We start from the raw sequence: 17,346 nt of genomic DNA, 5'->3' as shown, positions 1-17,346 counted from the left end.
CAACATTTTTAGGGAAGAAGATCAAAAATGAGCATGAGAGAGTGAATCTATTGAGTAAGGTTTCTCAAAAGTCATTTATAAAGAGGCGGTATTTTCTTTTTAGAAATTTCTAGATTCATGTACTTCCGATCATAAACATCAGGTCGTTTTCGCGGGGGGCACTGATGATAACATTTGTGACTTTCTATGGTCAGTGGAAAAGTTTTGAAAACTCTTTTTCTATAAACTCACCCAACATAATGCGCAAAGTTACTTGAAGAAAATGAGGAAAATCCAATTTTCGCTGAAAAAAATAACAAAACACTTGTGTTCTATAGCCACGTATGGGATAACTGGTTTTATCTTGATGATGTACTCTTTTGTTTTTTAGGTCTTCTGTTTTTGTTCATCCAACCCTCTTGAAGAAAATCTTTACTGTAGTTGAACATTTATAATTGCCAAATTTGTAATAGTCTCAACTCTCAAAGTCTCAAGGATATAATCAGTTTTTCAAAAAAACATTCCAAGGTTGTTTTTAATGAATTCCCTCTTCATTCAAATTTAATTCCACTTCATTGAAGTTTGGCATGAGTTTCACCTAAGACTATCAATCAAGAATGTCTTCAGAATGCCTGCAGCCTTTTTATAGTCAAAACGTTTAGAACTATAATCTTTCAAAAGGTTTTTTGAAAATTGTAAAGCCTGTAACCTATATTAGAAGGGCCCCACACTGTCAAGTTTGAGCTCAATTATCTCGATTCCTATGCAAAATATCAAAAATGTGTCAATTCACAAAAAACTTATCATATTGTGGTGAATAATTTATCAGTTGACAACTTTCATGTAACTTTAACAGGAACTGAGAAAATTTGTCTCAAAGGTGGAAGTTAAGCTGCTCTTCAATTACAGGTTTTATGGTATTTTGAACGAACCAAAAAAAAAACAGCTACTAGTTTACACATAATTTATTTGTAAAAGTACGAATATCAAAGTAAATTCAATCGGTTCATAAAGCTATTGCGATTTCTCCTTTCTAGAAAGAACAGTTTTACGAATGCTGTCTCCTGTTTTGGAAATAAAATCGTTGAGAAGGAACTCGGGGAGAAGAGTCATCAGTTCAAGTTCCAATTGATGAGTGATGTATCCAGTTGTCTCAGATGAGTTTCCAATTGTGTTCAGTGCAGATTTGGCAAACGAATCACTGTCAGGACAGAAGAATGAAGTATCGGGATTTCCTGACATATTTGTGGACACTTTGTGTGGAGCGATGGTTTGGAAAATGATTCCTTGGTGGCCGTATTCTTTGCGGAGAATTGCAGTGAGCCAGGTGATGTACTTCTGAAGAAAAACAAATTGAAATAGGGTAATTGCTAGAAAATATGAATAACCTTTGCAGCTGAATAAATCGACATTTGTGGAATTGGAATTGCTCCCGCTCCCGATGAGATATTGACCACGATTCCAGCACGACGAGACACCATTTGTGGCAGAACTCCAGCGGAGAGCTGAAAAACGATGAATAATCAAAACCTTTTCAACATTTTTTAAAACCTACCAAAGTTGGAGGCAACGTGTTCACTGTTGTCACATCTGCCAAACTATCGATTCCTCCGGCAATTCTATGAATGATATCGGGGTACTCGAAAAACATTCCAACATTGTTGATCAATATTCCAACTTCTACTTCATTAAGTTTAGCTAGAATCTTTCGATAGTCAGCTGGAGAAGGATTTTTGAAATCAAACACTGCAATTTTCACTTCAATGTTTGCATGCTTTTGGAGAATTTCTTTTTTGGTCTGCTCAAGCTTCGACTGAGTTCTGGAGACGAGATAGATGTTGAATCCACGTTTAGCAAGCTCAAAGCAATAGGATTTTCCAATTCCGTCCGTTGCTCCAGTCACCACTAAGACAAAACGTTTTCTTATTGCAAGGAGATGCTCAGAAACAAACCTGCCCAGTTAGCTCCTGCTTGTTTCTTCAAATCAATTGGTTTGCAAAAGACATATGGTCCCAGAATTCTAAGCAAAATATTGATAAACTTATAGGCGATAAACAAAAGAGCAATAACGCCAGCTCCAGTAACACAGCAGACCATCTTGATGAGAGTAAAATCAAATTGTTTGGGTGGAGAAGAACAACAACTTGGGGAAAGAAACGGGTCAATGTCAGGAGAGAGAATAGGGAGGCAGAAGACGCAGATAGAGAAACAAGGAGACAAACATAAACATCTGTGACTTTTTGTGTCCGACAGCAAAAATGAAGATGGACTTTGATAGGTGTGTTTACCAGGAGGGAGTTGTATCTAGCACACCAAAGATTTTCTGAAGTTGCAGAACAAATTGTTTTATGGTTGATTTTAAAAAAAATTATTCCAAAGAAAACCTAGTTTTCCACATTAGCAATATTGGCAGTAACTGATTTGATTCTTTTCAGTTTCTTCTGTGCAGACTTCCGTTTGCTAGTTGTTACAGAGTCTGAAAATATGCACAAACTCCAACTTCCATTCGTTCCGATTATTCCGCGCCAATTGAGAGACTCATCGCCATTGTCAGTTATATAATAGTTAGGCCCAACATACGTAATTTCTTCAATGACCAGATCCTTCCCGGAAAGGAAGTGATCGCTATAATCTATTTTTTATATTTTCTCGCAAACGTTTTCTAAACATACCTCAATAGTATATTTGATGACTTATTAGGATTGAGCGTTATGAGAACTACAGTAATCCACAAAGTTCCATACAAAAGAGGGCATACCAACCAGAAGAATATTTTCGAACAAGAGAACGTTTTGACATAGGGGTTTCTGAAATCGAAGGTTAGCTGCTGAACAATTTTCAGAGATACTACCCAGTAATAACAAGATATCGATAAATGAAATGGAGAGCAAATAGTGCCATAGACATTCCAAACATTCCACAAAACAGAGCATCTGCAATGTAAATGAACCATAATGGAAGGTTCATTCGATCAGTTCGAACCACCACCAGAAATACAGTACTGTGACTGAAGAAGTCCTGAAATATTTATTCAATGTTAACAACTCCAGTTTACAATTTGAAACTTGCTGGTTGAATCAAAACATTTAGAAATGCAAAAGCAGTTTCAAACACTGAAATGTAGCATAAAAGGTACTTGTACATTCCGATTTCTTTTGGTGACTTGTGGCACACCAACTGCAGAAGAATCGCATTTATGCCAAGAGACAATGGGGCTCCGATCTTCTGGGTGAGGACTGGAACCATACCAAAAGCAACCATGGCTGTATGAATAGAGTTACTGAGAAAGAAGACCTTATTATTATTTGTGACAGAGTCTTATAGTCGGTGGATCCCATTGGGACATTGCGTCGACATGGCATTTCTGTTGTTTTCGACTGAAAGGGATTTCCTTGGACACACACATCGTTTATGGTTTGTTTTCAATAGATTCTGGTGTCTAGCAAGTACAAAATCTTTATTAGTTTCAAGGAAATCTAATTGGGTCAAATATGAATATGGTGCTCTTTCCATGCGGGCACTTCAGCAGGTGCTGGTTCCGAACGGATTTTCTTTATCCTCAGAACTTCCAGTAGATATTTTTCCAGTCTTAAAAATGTTTTCTATTTTAATTGAGGTACTGTAACATACTTCATTATCGGTAATTCAAACAGACAGCTCCAGAAGAAAGCAAAAGTGAAAGTTAGAATTGTGGCCGGCAAGATGTAATAGACATACTGGAACATTCTGAATTTCACTTGCAAAAAGATGACTTACGACAACTTACGACTTGCCACGTGGATACAAAATGAAGTGGTTTAGCACCGACATTCAAAAAGTAGTAAACTATCATAAGGTGGACAATATATGCAGAGTAGGATAACCGACCAAGTGGCTGCCAGATGGGATGGTTCATGAAGTTTCCGATGGGACCTGAACGTTTATATAATTGATTATTTCTCTGTAATTGATTATTTCTGTAGTTTGACAGGTACGGAAATGACATGTACAGCTCCCTTTCCCATCTCATTCGCAGCTTATGACACATTTCAATCTCAACACTTATTTTTGCCTACGAAACATAATCCGATTATCTCTTCATCAAAAGAAGTAATCAAACAAGAGAAATTTCCGATTGAGAACCTAATGTCAAACTTTGATTTATTTGTTTCTATTTGAGACTTTCGAACTTTTGATCAATCTACTGTCTATACATAGATTCATACCTGCCCATCCACGATGGCATGCCACGATGATGTATCCAACAGATGTTGCCCAGAAGAATCGAGAAAAATTGTAATAGGAAGCTTTTACATATGACCTGAAAATCCATTTTTTCTTTGAACCCTCTATGTTTGGAGTACTTCTCTAACTGATGTTTTCCCTCATCATATCCCTTATTTGCTATCAAAAAACAAAAGGGAAGCACAAAAGAGATCCCCATAAAGAACACTTTTCTATAGAGTTGAAGTTTTGATGTTCCCGGATTTTTAGCTAGATAATATCCAACAAGAATTCCAATGAGGTATGGTGGGCATCGAATCCATGGTTTTTGATAGATGTAGAAGTTGAACTTGCCGGAAGCGCTGAAATTACAAGAAATTGAAAATTATTGATTGTATGTTTACTCTGAATGGAATGAGTCAGCTGGTAGATCAAATTTTAGGTACAGAATATACACAGTCAGAATACTTCCGGCGCATCCGATTATAGAAAGAACTATTCCGAAAATTGGCTTCCAAGACAGACCAATCAGTAGGATAGGCGCTATTAAGTATAATTGGGTATCCACGGCAAGGTACCAACTTGGACCATAACACTGAAACGTTCGAGAGATTAGAAAGATAATTTCTAAAATTATCAAATTACCGGATTCTCTCCATCGTCAAAATTATTAATATAAATCAAGTTCCGCCACCATGATGCTTTACAAGCCTCCACTTGGAGAACAGTGAAATCTGAAAATTTTTTAATTTCAGGAAAGTTTAGCTTCTGAACTAACTGAACAAAGAAGCAGCTAATGGTCCTTGTATATAAAGAGAGTATACTGTATAGAAGCCGATGAAGATCATATATGGAGGAGTCAAACGAATGAATCGATGAACGTAAAAGAGAATCCACGTGGAAGGAGATCTTAAGATTTTGGAGGTGGGTTTCATCTGAAGATTTATAGAGATTCAACAAAAAGAAGTATAGGCACTCACCCTAAAAAAGGAATAGGCAACAGTAATTCCAGATACTAAAAAGAAAGTGTCCACTGAGAAATTGGCGTTTATAAAGAAAGAATCGGCAAAGTAGCTGGCGAAGGATTTTATTGGCATGAGAGTGTCTGAAATAATTCCTTGTTTCAAAGAAATTTGAAAAGAAATTACCAGAAAACAAAAAATAATTAAGTACATGAGCAGAAAGTACCCATGCCATGGACAATCCTCTAATACAGTCGAGGCATTTGATATAAGAGTCTGGTTGAGGAGACACGTTGAGGATAGTAGATGCGTTGGTCCAGAAAGAACATGCGTAGAGGATACGGAAAATGGAATCTGAAGTCTTAAAGAAGTTTAAAAAAAGATACAGTATGCTCACAAGTTTTTTCAATAGACTTGGTTGTGACAGAACATACAGACTCTCGAAGATAATCCACGCTAGTAGCAAGGATAGCAATACTGATAATTACAGTCATGAATATTCTGAATAATAACATTGAATCAGCTCTAAAGCTCAAAAAAAACTCACGAAAATCCCCAAAATGATGAATCTTTGGGAACGTCTCTCTCAGAACAGAATGTGGCACATGCAGTCAATGGGAGCCCACTCAACTGATTGTAAAGATTTACAGTATCCCCGCTTCCACAAGACTTTGGCATACAGACAGCTCTTCTGAATGCTACCTGATTTCCGATATTGTTGATATTTCCGCCCGAGCAATCTGCCTAAACTTTACTCCTATAGGAAAAGAAGATAATTTTAAACTCACATTCCGTCCTGGAATCAAAACCACATAACAGTAATTAGTGTCATACTTAACACCACTTATTCGTCGACATTCTTGGTAATTACCATCGAAAATTAACTCAATTTCGAAAAACCCAGGAGATGGAATTTTACCAAACGCATCGTATTCTGAAAGTATTTCATGAAGCAACAATCGAATTATATTTCCGTACGCTGAATGGCATACATATTATCTTTCAAAGTCTTGAGCACTGGTGCAGAACAATTTTTGTACAATAAACATTCCGAGGAGGATTTTGTGATAATTTCTAGAGAGTTTATCCATGTTTTTACACTTTTTTACATTGGTTAGAAATGCCAGTATAGTTTATGAAGCCATGTATTGGATTGAAGTTGAGACTCTGAAATAATAACGGTCTGAAAATCGGAACTACAAAAAATTGACAGACCTGAACGTTATCAGAATCAAAAAGATGAAAACTTGAATCGACAAGTTTCAGACTTAGAAATAGAGAAATAAGAGAAAAATTCAGAATACGAGATGATGGGAACATGGGTTTGTTGCACTTCCACTGTGGCAATTCATTGCACCCAATTCTATCTTCTCGTCACTTTTTTTCATTCTGGGTGAACAAATAAGAATTACTGGCCGACTTATGATAACGGTGACGAGCGTCAATACGTGCGTGAGTATTAGTTTCGAGTATTGGTTAAAGTTAAAGAGTAAAGAATTAGTCACTCTTTTAGGTCAAGGCACAAATTGAAACAGAAAAAAAATTTAATGGCATTTTGGAAAAGTCTGAAAGTTGAAGGAAAACTGATGACGAATTTAGGTATCATGAGGAAATAAGAAAGTAGATTGCTCGAATTTCGAGGGACACAGTTTTTTTATGCATAGAATTTTTTCAGAACTCCAAAATGTTCTTGAAGGTGGTTGTGTGGTGGGTGTCTGAAAAAATTTATTTGTCAATTTTTCTTGAATCCATAAAACTTATGAAGCATTCCAAATTTATCAGAAGCACGGTATGGTTCTAGAAGCTGAAAAGATGATGGTTGGGTCAAGATGCATAGCTCAGAAAAAATGTGTTTTGAACTTTTTGTTGTGAAATAAATACTGCCCGGGGCGTTGCAAGTATGGAAATACCGTTCTGAACCAGTTTTAGAAGTTTAGCTTCAGACTGACTGAGAATAACTGAAAATCAAAATTTCAATCAGACCACACTCTTCATAAATCGTTTCAAATTCAAAACAACTTTGCAATTATCAACACTCGTTCACTAAAAAGACCATCATTTCTGATCTCTGTCTGATCATTCAAACTACATGTTGTGTCTGTTGTTTTTGTTGCCTTTTCAGTGTGTAGATAACGTACCTAGAGGGTATATAAAACGAGTATAGTCTGATTGATGTTCAACATTTCACCATGTTTCTCTTACTATTGATTATTTCAATCATTGCCTGGCTATCAGCCAGACAGTATTTAAAATCAAAACGTCTTCCACCTGGACCAACGTCTTTTCCACTCATTGGAAATTTGCACCAAATTGGGTACCAACTATGGAAAACCGGAGGAATGGTCGCCACATTAAACCATTACCGAAAAGTAAGATGATCGATATTGACATGATATTATCGGAATTTTCAGCAATATGGTGATGTTTTCACGCTTTGGTTGGGTCCGATTCCCCATGTAAACATAACAAACTACGAGATTTCACATGAAGTTTTTGTGAAGAACGCAACAAAATATGCAGACAAACATATTCCTCCACTTTTCGATTTTATACGACGTATGTTGAAGAAACGAAATGAAGTTTTTTACTTTCGAAACCATTACAGAAGGAAACGGAGTCTTCTTTTCAAATGGAGACAAGTGGCAAGAACTGAGAAGGTTTTCAATGTTGACAATGAGAAATATGGGAATGGGAAGAGATTTAATGGAGGAGAAAATTATAGCTGAACTTAATACAAGGTAATCTTTATATTCTGAAAAATAGTTAACAAAAACCATATATGTATCCTCTCAGATGCTCAGAGCTTGATGCCAAGTCGGTCAACGGAACTGCTGTGGAAACTGTCAATGTATTTTTTGACTTGACAGTTGGAAGTATCATCAACAACATGCTCATGGGTTTTCGGTTTGATGAGGTACAGCTGGAATTTTTTGCAATATGCATTCAACTTATTTTTTCAGAGAAACAAGAATAGATTTTTGACTTTCAAGCATATGGTAGACAAATCCATGGAAAAGTTTTCAGCCACTTATTTGGTACTTCCAGTGTGGATTCTGAAAACATTATTTTCGAAAAGTTTCGATGAATTGATTTCCGACAACTTCAAACTATTAGACTATGTATCAGAAGACGCAGTTAAAAGATCCAGAGATTATATTAAAGGAACATATGAGATTGATCCTGACAACGTAGAAGACTTTGTGGATGCGTTCTTGCTGAAAATGAAGCAAGACCCAAAAAGTGAAGTTTACAAGTGAGGGATACTAATAGAACTTTTATTTATTTACCCCAGATTTGATTTCAGTGAAGAAAACCTGAAGATGTTAGTGTTAGATCTATGGATAACTGGTCAGGAGACTACAACAATGACGCTGATTTCTGCTTTTATCAGATTCCTTAACAATCCAGATGTGATGGATAAATTAAGAAACGAATTGATGAAAGTGACCAACGGAGCATCTCGACATCTATCACTGAAAGATAAAAATGAGACTCCATATTTGAATGCAACACTTGCTGAAGTCCAGAGACACGCATCGATTCTGAATGTCAACTTTTGGAGGCTCAATAAAGAGCCTACAGTAATCGGAGGGCATCCGGTGGATTCTGGATGCCTGATTGCTGCCCAACTGAGCGCTCTTCATACAAATGAAAAAGTGTTTGAGGATCCGGAGAAATTCGAGCCAGAAAGATTCTTGAAAAATGAGAATTTGATTCAACAAGTCATTCCATTTGGTATTGGAAAGCGATCGTGTCTGGGAGAGGCTCTGGCCAAAGCAGAGCTTTATTTGGTGAGATATGCAGGTTCATTGATTGGTTTATTACGTGGAGAACCCCTTTTAAATGTAACGACTTCAATAGGAAGTGATTACATACATTTCGACAGAGAATGTATTCAACAGTCGTAATTTGAATAGTTTTGCACTTTTGTTTTGGAAAAAGTTCATTTTTGCTATCTCGATTTTCTTCGGAAGCAAATTCGCACGTCATTTTTTCCGGAACGTCATCTAAATGCGCTCGAACGCCGATATTGTAGTAAAAGTTAGTTTCCAAGTCTTACAGTTTTGTGTCTGCATTCCATCGGAAAAGCGTGGGGGAAAATTTTATTTGAAAAACGTCCAAAACTCCATGTATTCGTAATATTATATCCGCTCTAGACTTACAACCTGATTAAAATTAATTTTGATCTCATTGCTGCCCGGCTTGCCATTTCCCGTGAAACGTCGGCTGCTTCAATCTAGTCGAGTATATACAGTACTGGCCATAAAGAATGCGACAACTTGTTTTTTGACGATAACTTTTTGAAAACTCAACTTTTCAACTCGAATTTTTTACTGTAGACACATTGGAAAGTTACGAAAACTTGCGTACTTGGAAATTGCATCATCTTGCAAACAAAATTTTTTTTCAATTGTTTTCATTTTTTTTTTCATTTTGCATATTTTTCATGATTTTTGGTTTTTTTAAATAAAGTTGAAAGACAACTAATTGGAATTAGTTTTAGTTATTGTTTTATTGTTTTTCAGATATGGTTAGACCATTCGGGAAAAAATCCTTCTCTGTGGACGAGCGAAAAAGCATTGTGCGTGGTCATGAACTCGGCGCGCATCCGAAGATACTTGCAACTCAGTTTAGTTGTTCTTCCAGCCAAATTTACCGTATTCTGAAGAAAAATCGAGATGATGTGAGGTTTCAATCAGCTTTCTCAACTAAATTTAACAATTTAGAATGGCGTTGTTCATCGCCAATCTCCAGGAAGACCCCGAACCACTTCCAGAAATATGGATCGGAACATTTTGCGCGCATGCCGAGAAGATCCTAGACGCACATCTACGGATATTCAACTTTCTGTGACGTCTCCAAATGAACCGGTACCATCGAGAAGAACTATTAGAAGACGTTTGCAAGTTGCTGGACTGCACGGACGAAGACCAGTCAAAAAACCACTCGTCAGTTTGAAAAACCGAAAAGCTCGCGTTGAATGGGCTAAACAGCACTTGTCCTGGGGCCCCCGTGAGTGGGCAAATCACATCTGGAGCGATGAATCGAAGTTCAATATGTTCGGAACTGATGGTATTCAGTGGATTCGACGTCCCATTGGCTCCAGGTATGCTCCACAGTACCAATGTCCAACTGTGAAACATGGAGGTGGATCTGTGATGGTTTGGGGATGCTTCTCCGACACTTCTATGGGACCATTGAAGAGAATCGTTGGAACCATGGATCGATATGTGTACGAAGACATCCTGGAGAACACAATGAGACCATGGGCAAGAGCAAATTTGGGCCGATCGTGGGTGTTCCAACAGGATAATGACCCGAAGCATACTTCGGGTCATGTCGCCAATTGGTTCAGACGTCACCGTGTGAACCTCCTAGAATGGCCAAGTCAATCTCCAGACTTGAATCCCATCGAGCATATGTGGGAGGAGCTGGAACGCCGCCTCAAAGGAGTCAGAGCATCCAATGCCAATCAAAAGTTTGCTCAACTCGAAGCTGCTTGGAAGAGTATCCCGATGACGGTGGTTCAGACGCTCCTGGAGTCGATGCCACGTAGATGCAAGGCTGTTATCAATGCGAAAGGATACCCAACGAAATATTAAGTCACTTTTTATTGTTACCTTTTTTTTTTTTTTGACCTCCGGTGTTTCTTGAGCTTCTTTGTATAGATCTCCAAAAATGTCATTTTCATGAATTTTCGAAAAAAATTAATTTTCAAAAAAATTGTAGCAGAATATTAAAACCAACTTAGCCTAAAAGTTTTTGATAGTGCTGAAAAAATCTTACCAAAAATTCGGATTGAAAAGTTGAGTTTTCAAAAAGTTATCTTCAAAAAACAAGTTGTCGCATTCTTTATGGCCAGTACTGTAAGCAAATTCAGTTTTCTACTCATTCTGCGGTCCGGAGTTGATGGGTTATCTATTATTATTATGGAAGCTCATCCTGCTCGCAGGTCGAGAATAAACGAAAACAAATTTCAAACAAAATTCCAACAAATAAAAAATCAAAACAACGCGTTCTTACATCAGAACAACCCCCGTCCTTCGGAACAACCCCCGTTTAAAAATTCCCATCAACACCAACTTGACCGCACTTTTTGGCTTTTTCTGACATTTATTTTTTTAGATCATCGGAAACCTTCTCCTTCGTTACAACTTCAAACCACACGGCGGATTACCGCCAACTAAAGAAGTTTTGCCGTTCACAATGGCCAAGAGATGCGCGGTCTATGACATGGAGTTTATAAAAATCTAATTCTGTAAAATTTTCTAGTTTTAAGAATAAAGTATACAATTTCTGTTCAAGTTTGGATTCATTATTGGGGAAAAAGAAACAAGATTCGTGTACATATTGTGTCATGAAATTGTCCACCTATAAATTATTATTGTGAAGCGAAAAAGAAGAAAAACGAGAATACATATTTAGAAGTGGAATGTGCAGTTATTATTGCAAAATCCTAGGAATTAGATAAATGTTAATGGCAGATAAAGTTAGAATAGATGGCAGGCAAGAACAGAAAAAGGAAATAATATGAATGAGTACAGGCAGAGACGATGGAAACGGCAATTACTCTTTTACTACACCACTCTTTGACTACACCTACTCTTTGACTCCACATTCTCTTTGACTACAAAGTCTCTTTGACTACATTTATCTCTTTGACTACACTTGTCTCTTTGACTACACTTTAAAAAATTTTAAATTTTCTGCAGTTTTTGTGTGCGTTCTTACAGAATATAAGAAGAATTTGAGCCTAAGCCTATAATTTTAAACAAAAAACTATCAATTCCAAAAATACATAACAGTGAAAAAAGTACTGAAATTCGCGAAAATCAGCAAAATTCTCACTTTTTTCGCTGAGATTTCCAAAATTTTGTTATTTTCTGTACAAACAAAGGCTTAGGCTGAAACGGTTACCGGAAAACTGGTGTTTTAGCCTAAGCCTATAATATGAGACAAAAATCGGAAACTCCAATAAATTCAGTCAAAAAAGACTATAAAACAAAAAAGTGTAGTCAAAGAGACAAGTGTAGTCGAAGAGATAAATGTAGTCAAAGAGAATGTGGAGTCAAAGAGTAGGTGTAGTCAAAGAGTGGTGTAGTCAAAGAGTAATTGCCGATGGAAACAGACAACAAGCGTAACATAACAAGCTAGAAGAAAAAGTTCCTAGTTACTCGTCAGTGATTTTCTTCCCGTAAAATGTGTTCGTTTCAGCACCGACTTGCTCGAGAGCTTCCAGAATCTATAAGAAAAAAGTTATAATAATGCATATAGCACAAGAAATGGCTTACATAATCTAAATGCTCTTTTGTGTGATCGGCACTTAAACAGAAGCGAACCCGTGCTTCCAACAGTGGAGTGGCTGGATATCCGACCGCCACTATTCCAATGTTATGTTTGAGCATTCGTCGTGAAAATTCGCTGAAAACAAAGAAACTGAATACGAACAGCTTTTCAGACATCACTTACACAACTTTAGTGATATAAAATGTCATTAATGGCACTACTGGACTATCATTATTTCCATAAACTAGAAATCCTCGTTTGCGAAGTTCCTTCCGGAAGTATCGGGAATTTTCGAGAAGTTGAATGGCTTTTTGACGGCCGATATCTGTGCCGTCTTGGCCGCACATAATCTGAACTGCTTTTTCGACTTGAGCGATGAGTGGAGGCGACATGGTCACTCCGTAACAAGTACCAGCGGAATAACGGCGAATGTGATCGATAGTTTTCTAAAAAAATCGTGAAACTCAAAAAATTTATCAAACTGCTGATAATACCTTCGCACCGCCCATATATCCTCCAGCCGAAGCGAAAGACTTTGTCAAAGTACCCATCATAATATCAATATCTTTGGGATCACATCCCCAATACTCGGCAACACCTCTTCCACTTGGACCGACTGCTCCGATACTGTGTGCTTCATCGAGAAAAAGATAACAATTATACTTTTTCTTGATAGCGATAAACGATGGCAAATCGACAATGGTTCCTTCCATGCTGAAATTTTTTTAACTGTTTTAACTGATGATGGAAAAATAATGAAACCTGTAGATTCCTTCAATGATAATCAGGACTTTGTTATATTTTTGTCCAGTCTTCGGGCTCACTCCAGACAAAGCATCTCGCAATTTTCGTTCACAATCTTTAGCGTTATTGTGACGAAAGACTAAAGTGTGTGCACCAGATAAACGGCATCCAGTGACCAGCGATGCGTGGTTCAGCCGATCAGAAAGAATAAGAGATCCTTTGTCGACAAGAGCCGGAATATTCATCGAATTAGTGGCGAAACCCATAGGGAAAACGACAGCATCCTCTACTCTCAGGTATTCAGCGATGGTACGATCGACTGATTTATGGGAAAGATGGTTTCCGCATTCCTGTCTCGATCCTCCACAATTTATTCCATATTTATCTATTTGAGCAGCAGCGGCATCGGCGCAAACACCCGATCGGTGAGAGAATCCGAGATAATTGTAAGATCCAAGATTGATGACTTCTGTTTCGCTACCCGAGTATCTGCAACAGTTGTTTGTATAGTTATAAATTAATGCTGATAAGAAAAGTTGCGGACAATTGTTTCAATATCACATGTTCTTCTCTGCTAATCTGTCCGAGACGAAACCAGATTGCAAGAGTTCTTGTAGTATTAAGTCTCCAGTCATCATAGAACATTTTCAACAACACTTACTTTTGTGTCCATCCGTGATCGTCACTATATCTATCTTTCAGCCTAACAATAGCTCCTGGAACACCGCTAATCGGCCTATTGACAACATCGGTTGATCGTCGATAAATATGATCTGTGTACGTGGCATCGAAGCTGTTTCCAAGTGGTGCAAAGTCCTGAAAAAAACCAAAATTTTCTAAGTGAATCATACAGCAACTCTGTGACTGATAAAGTTTTATGTGACGGTTGTCTAAAATAATTTCTAACCGCATTTCCGCATGTCAAGATTTCTTATCAAACTGTGATAAGTGACTGGAAAGAACAACACCAAATGAACAATTTTCGACGAACCTCCATTCTGGGATCTCCTTTTGCCCGTTTTGTCTTCACAATTCCCCATTTATCGAACAGTGTGGCGACCATTGCACCCAGAAGCATCATGGTGATGTTCAATTGAACCAGCCAGAACACATAAAATGCTGGTTTTGGGCATTCTTCCAATGGAATCGTGTCTTTCTCGGTTATCTTTCCGTTTTTCACTCTGAAAATTGAAAGTTGAAAATTTCAAATATATTCCGAAGAAGAAAGAAACCTTCCATTCGCCACGGCTTTCCCATTTTGAGTCCCACCCATTTTGTAGAATCTGAAAGTGTTAAAAATATATTGGTTTCGTTAACGAATTCGTTGAAACCATAAAAAAATTAACTGAACGATCGCCGGTGAAAATTACCCGAAAAAATTGTTTACTAGTAGAGCGATGGGGCGCGTTTGCATTCCCCTCGCATTTCGGGGGGATTTTGCAAGTTTTGGAGGACAAAGACAAGAGGAAACGGGTCAGGAAACGCGAGAAAAGTGAGAGATGATATACTTATCAATCAAGTAATCAGTGGTGGAGAAAAAAACTGATCGCGGGCAGAGCGCAAAGTACATGGGAAGATACGCGGGAGAGACATTCTTCGGGGCTACAAGAGACGGGGTGGGGGCAGAGAAGAGAAAACACAAAATATGGCATGATTCATGTTCACGTGCATCAATATGTATGGTGAGACCGGCTTCTGATGTCATGTAACATATACAAGTGGTTCGTATAGTAATAGGAACCGCTTGATATTCAATTTTAATGAGCCAAAAGGTGTTGCCGATCGTTGAAAAGAACGAGGCGACCTTTCACAAAACAAAAGATCGTCGGAAAGGTATTATCTTTGGAATTACCTAGAAAAGTGTTGCAATAGAGAACCAAAGGTTATTGAAATTGGAGAATTTTTCGAGGAACAGAAAGAGAAAAATATTTCAGCAGCTATTATTGTTAAATGCCGCGTTCAAAGTTGATTTCCAGGAGTAATTTCCTGGAAAAACGCTGTCCAAAGCTGCGATTGTTTTTCAGATTTACAGCAACAGTAAACTACTGTATCACTCGTTTTGACTGTGTTCTTCCTGTTGATTCATGTCGATTTACGGCGGGTCTCGAAGCGGAGGCATCTGGAAAACAATGGCTGCTTTGGACAGCGTTTTTCCAGCAATTAATTTCCTGGAAATCAACTTTGAACGCGCCAAAACCTAGGGTTGTTGCTGGCCGCCAGTGCTATGGGCCTTTCAATTTCACGTGATTTGCGTTGAAAGCCAGCGAAATTTTTAATATTTGCCTGTTTAAAATTTAAACCGGCGTCAAACGCCGCTTTCTTTTTGAGAATAGAATTTACCTTTTGATTCACTAATATCCCCTCACTGTAGCTTCAATTTTAATTATCTCAGTTCTTATAAAAGATAGCAACAAACCGTCAACTGATAAAATGCGCCAAATGTCAAGAAAAACATTTTGGCAGTTGACAGTTTGATCATATGTTTCACAAGAAGTCAGATAATTGAAGTTAAAGAGAGAGAATGGAAATTATAAAATGTTAGAACGAATTTGGTATTTGAGAAGTTACCACTAGTCTTCCATTAATAGTTATTGTGATTATGTCTGGATTAAGGTTTAGTTCAAAAGTAGTTGTTTAGCTTTTTAGAATTTAAAGTTGTAAACTTTGATTTTCGGGACTTCAGAATGCAGGTTTCAAAAAACTCAAAAAAAAACGAAGTTCGGAAACTTTCAGGAAAGTGTAGTTTCATGAAATCCATAAACTTTCAAAATCACACAAACCATAGACTTTTTAAAATTCGGAAATTCTGAAATTTCGGAAAACATTTTTCAAAAGCTTCAGACACCAGATTTTCAAAATTTCAAACAGAATTCCAGAAGTAATGAAATATTTCGAAGGACTAAAAATATCAATTTCATTCCATTTGACTGTTTCGATCATCTGTTGTTTTTTTTCTTTTTCAATCTTTCTCTATGAAGTATTTTCTATTGAAAAAGTCATCTTTTAAAAACCAGGCGTTTAATGCCTGTGAAAATTTTTGCTGGCACTGGTGGCCAGTGCAAAAATTAAAAGCGGCGTGGGTCGCCAGAAAACGCCATTTTGGCCAATCTAGTTATTAGGTTGGCGGGAAAGTCTTTGTCACTTTTTCAATAGTTTATTTCTCAAAGAAAAAATAACCGAATAATTAATTATATTGTCCATCATTATCAACAACATGTCTCCAACGTTCCCTCAATTTATGGATTCCATTGCGGTAGAATCCAGCCGGGCGTGAGGCAAAGTATTGTTTGAGTGCCGCTTCGACCGCTCCACGGGAATTGAAGCTTCTTCCTTCGAAGGCACGTGTCATATCGCCAAATAACCAATAGTCGGAAGGAGCAAGATCAGGAGAATACGGGGGGTGAGGGAGAACATTCCATCCATATCCCATCAGCTCCTGCTTCACTTGTTTCGAAACATGTGGGCGAGCGTTATCATGTTGATAGTACACTTTCTTGTCTTTCAGGGCCGAACGGTCGACTGCTTTCTTGAGGTTTCGTAGTTGAGTAGTGTAGAGGTCTCCAGTTATTGTTTTGCCCTCGGGCAGAAGTTCCCAGTAGATGGGGCCGTCCACTCCCCACCACACAGAGAGCATAACTTTTTTCGGATGAAGGTCGGGTTTGGGGACATCCTGTGGGCTCTCTCCTTCTCCAACCCACTGGGATTTCCTGTGGTGATTATCGTAGAAGACCCACTTCTCATCTCCGGTTATTAGCCGGTCCAGCCATCGATCGCCCGCGTGGAGAGTGAGAAGAGTAATCGAATCGTCGACTCGGCGGTCAAGGTTGGCTTGAGTCAGGTGATGAGGTATGAATCGACCAAAAAGTTTTCTCATTCCAAGAGACTTCAAACCTTCAAGGACTGTGCTATGGTGAACTCCGAATGTGACAGCTAGTTCACGGCTAGATTGAAATGGATCCGATTGCAATGCGTGCTTCAGCTTGTCCAAATCCAACTCACGGGGTCTCCAAGAGCGATCCTTTTCATCGAGCGAGAAGTCATCTTTTTCGAAACGATGGAACCAATTGCGAATAGTATTGTAGTGAGGGGCATGTGTGTTGTACACATTCTTCAAGAAAGTTTCCGAATCCTTCATCGTGGTGTGAGATAGGAAGAGGTAAATCAAAACATG

General features: G+C 38.0%; 5 protein-coding genes across 5 annotated transcripts; 1 reads left to right on the top strand and 4 right to left on the bottom strand.

The window, feature by feature from the left end:
• Positions 1–993: 993 nt before the first annotated feature.
• On the bottom strand, positions 994–2,076 carry CBG11442 (the record flags this gene model as incomplete). The annotated part of the gene is made up of 4 exons (XM_002635156.1): positions 994–1,317; positions 1,368–1,484; positions 1,535–1,884; positions 1,932–2,076. 4 exons carry the CDS (start codon positions 2,074–2,076, stop codon positions 994–996), a joined length of 936 nt encoding a protein of 311 aa, XP_002635202.1.
• Positions 2,077–2,363: 287 nt separating this feature from the next.
• On the bottom strand, positions 2,364–3,240 carry CBG11443 (the record flags this gene model as incomplete). The annotated part of the gene is made up of 4 exons (XM_045236472.1): positions 2,364–2,604; positions 2,652–2,786; positions 2,831–2,997; positions 3,049–3,240. 4 exons carry the CDS (start codon positions 3,238–3,240, stop codon positions 2,364–2,366), a joined length of 735 nt encoding a protein of 244 aa, XP_045094527.1.
• A 224-nt stretch (positions 3,241–3,464) lies between these two features.
• On the bottom strand, positions 3,465–6,138 carry CBG11444 (the record flags this gene model as incomplete). The annotated part of the gene is made up of 13 exons (XM_045236471.1): positions 3,465–3,567; positions 3,610–3,695; positions 3,746–3,891; positions 4,185–4,279; positions 4,332–4,544; positions 4,587–4,777; positions 4,828–4,916; positions 4,961–5,117; positions 5,163–5,498; positions 5,579–5,645; positions 5,692–5,888; positions 5,933–6,078; positions 6,123–6,138. The coding sequence occupies 13 exons, from the start codon at positions 6,136–6,138 to the stop codon at positions 3,465–3,467; spliced, it is 1,842 nt and encodes a 613-aa protein (XP_045094526.1).
• A 1,195-nt stretch (positions 6,139–7,333) lies between these two features.
• Positions 7,334–10,747, top strand: Cbr-cyp-35C1 (the record flags this gene model as incomplete). The annotated part of the gene is made up of 8 exons (XM_002635159.2): positions 7,334–7,513; positions 7,556–7,700; positions 7,750–7,882; positions 7,938–8,058; positions 8,105–8,397; positions 8,449–8,948; positions 9,671–9,828; positions 9,872–10,747. 8 exons carry the CDS (start codon positions 7,334–7,336, stop codon positions 10,745–10,747), a joined length of 2,406 nt encoding a protein of 801 aa, XP_002635205.2.
• A 1,568-nt stretch (positions 10,748–12,315) lies between these two features.
• Cbr-sptl-3 lies at positions 12,316–14,448 on the bottom strand (the record flags this gene model as incomplete). The annotated part of the gene is made up of 8 exons (XM_045236470.1): positions 12,316–12,387; positions 12,437–12,566; positions 12,615–12,877; positions 12,926–13,145; positions 13,194–13,664; positions 13,837–13,991; positions 14,167–14,356; positions 14,408–14,448. The coding sequence occupies 8 exons, from the start codon at positions 14,446–14,448 to the stop codon at positions 12,316–12,318; spliced, it is 1,542 nt and encodes a 513-aa protein (XP_045094525.1).
• Positions 14,449–17,346: the final 2,898 nt, after the last annotated feature.

This window comes from Caenorhabditis briggsae (assembly GCF_000004555.2).
Source record: "Caenorhabditis briggsae complete genome, chrV, whole genome shotgun sequence".
Lineage (NCBI taxonomy): Eukaryota > Metazoa > Nematoda > Chromadorea > Rhabditida > Rhabditidae > Caenorhabditis > Caenorhabditis briggsae.
This window is presented reverse-complemented; position numbering and strand designations above follow the sequence as displayed.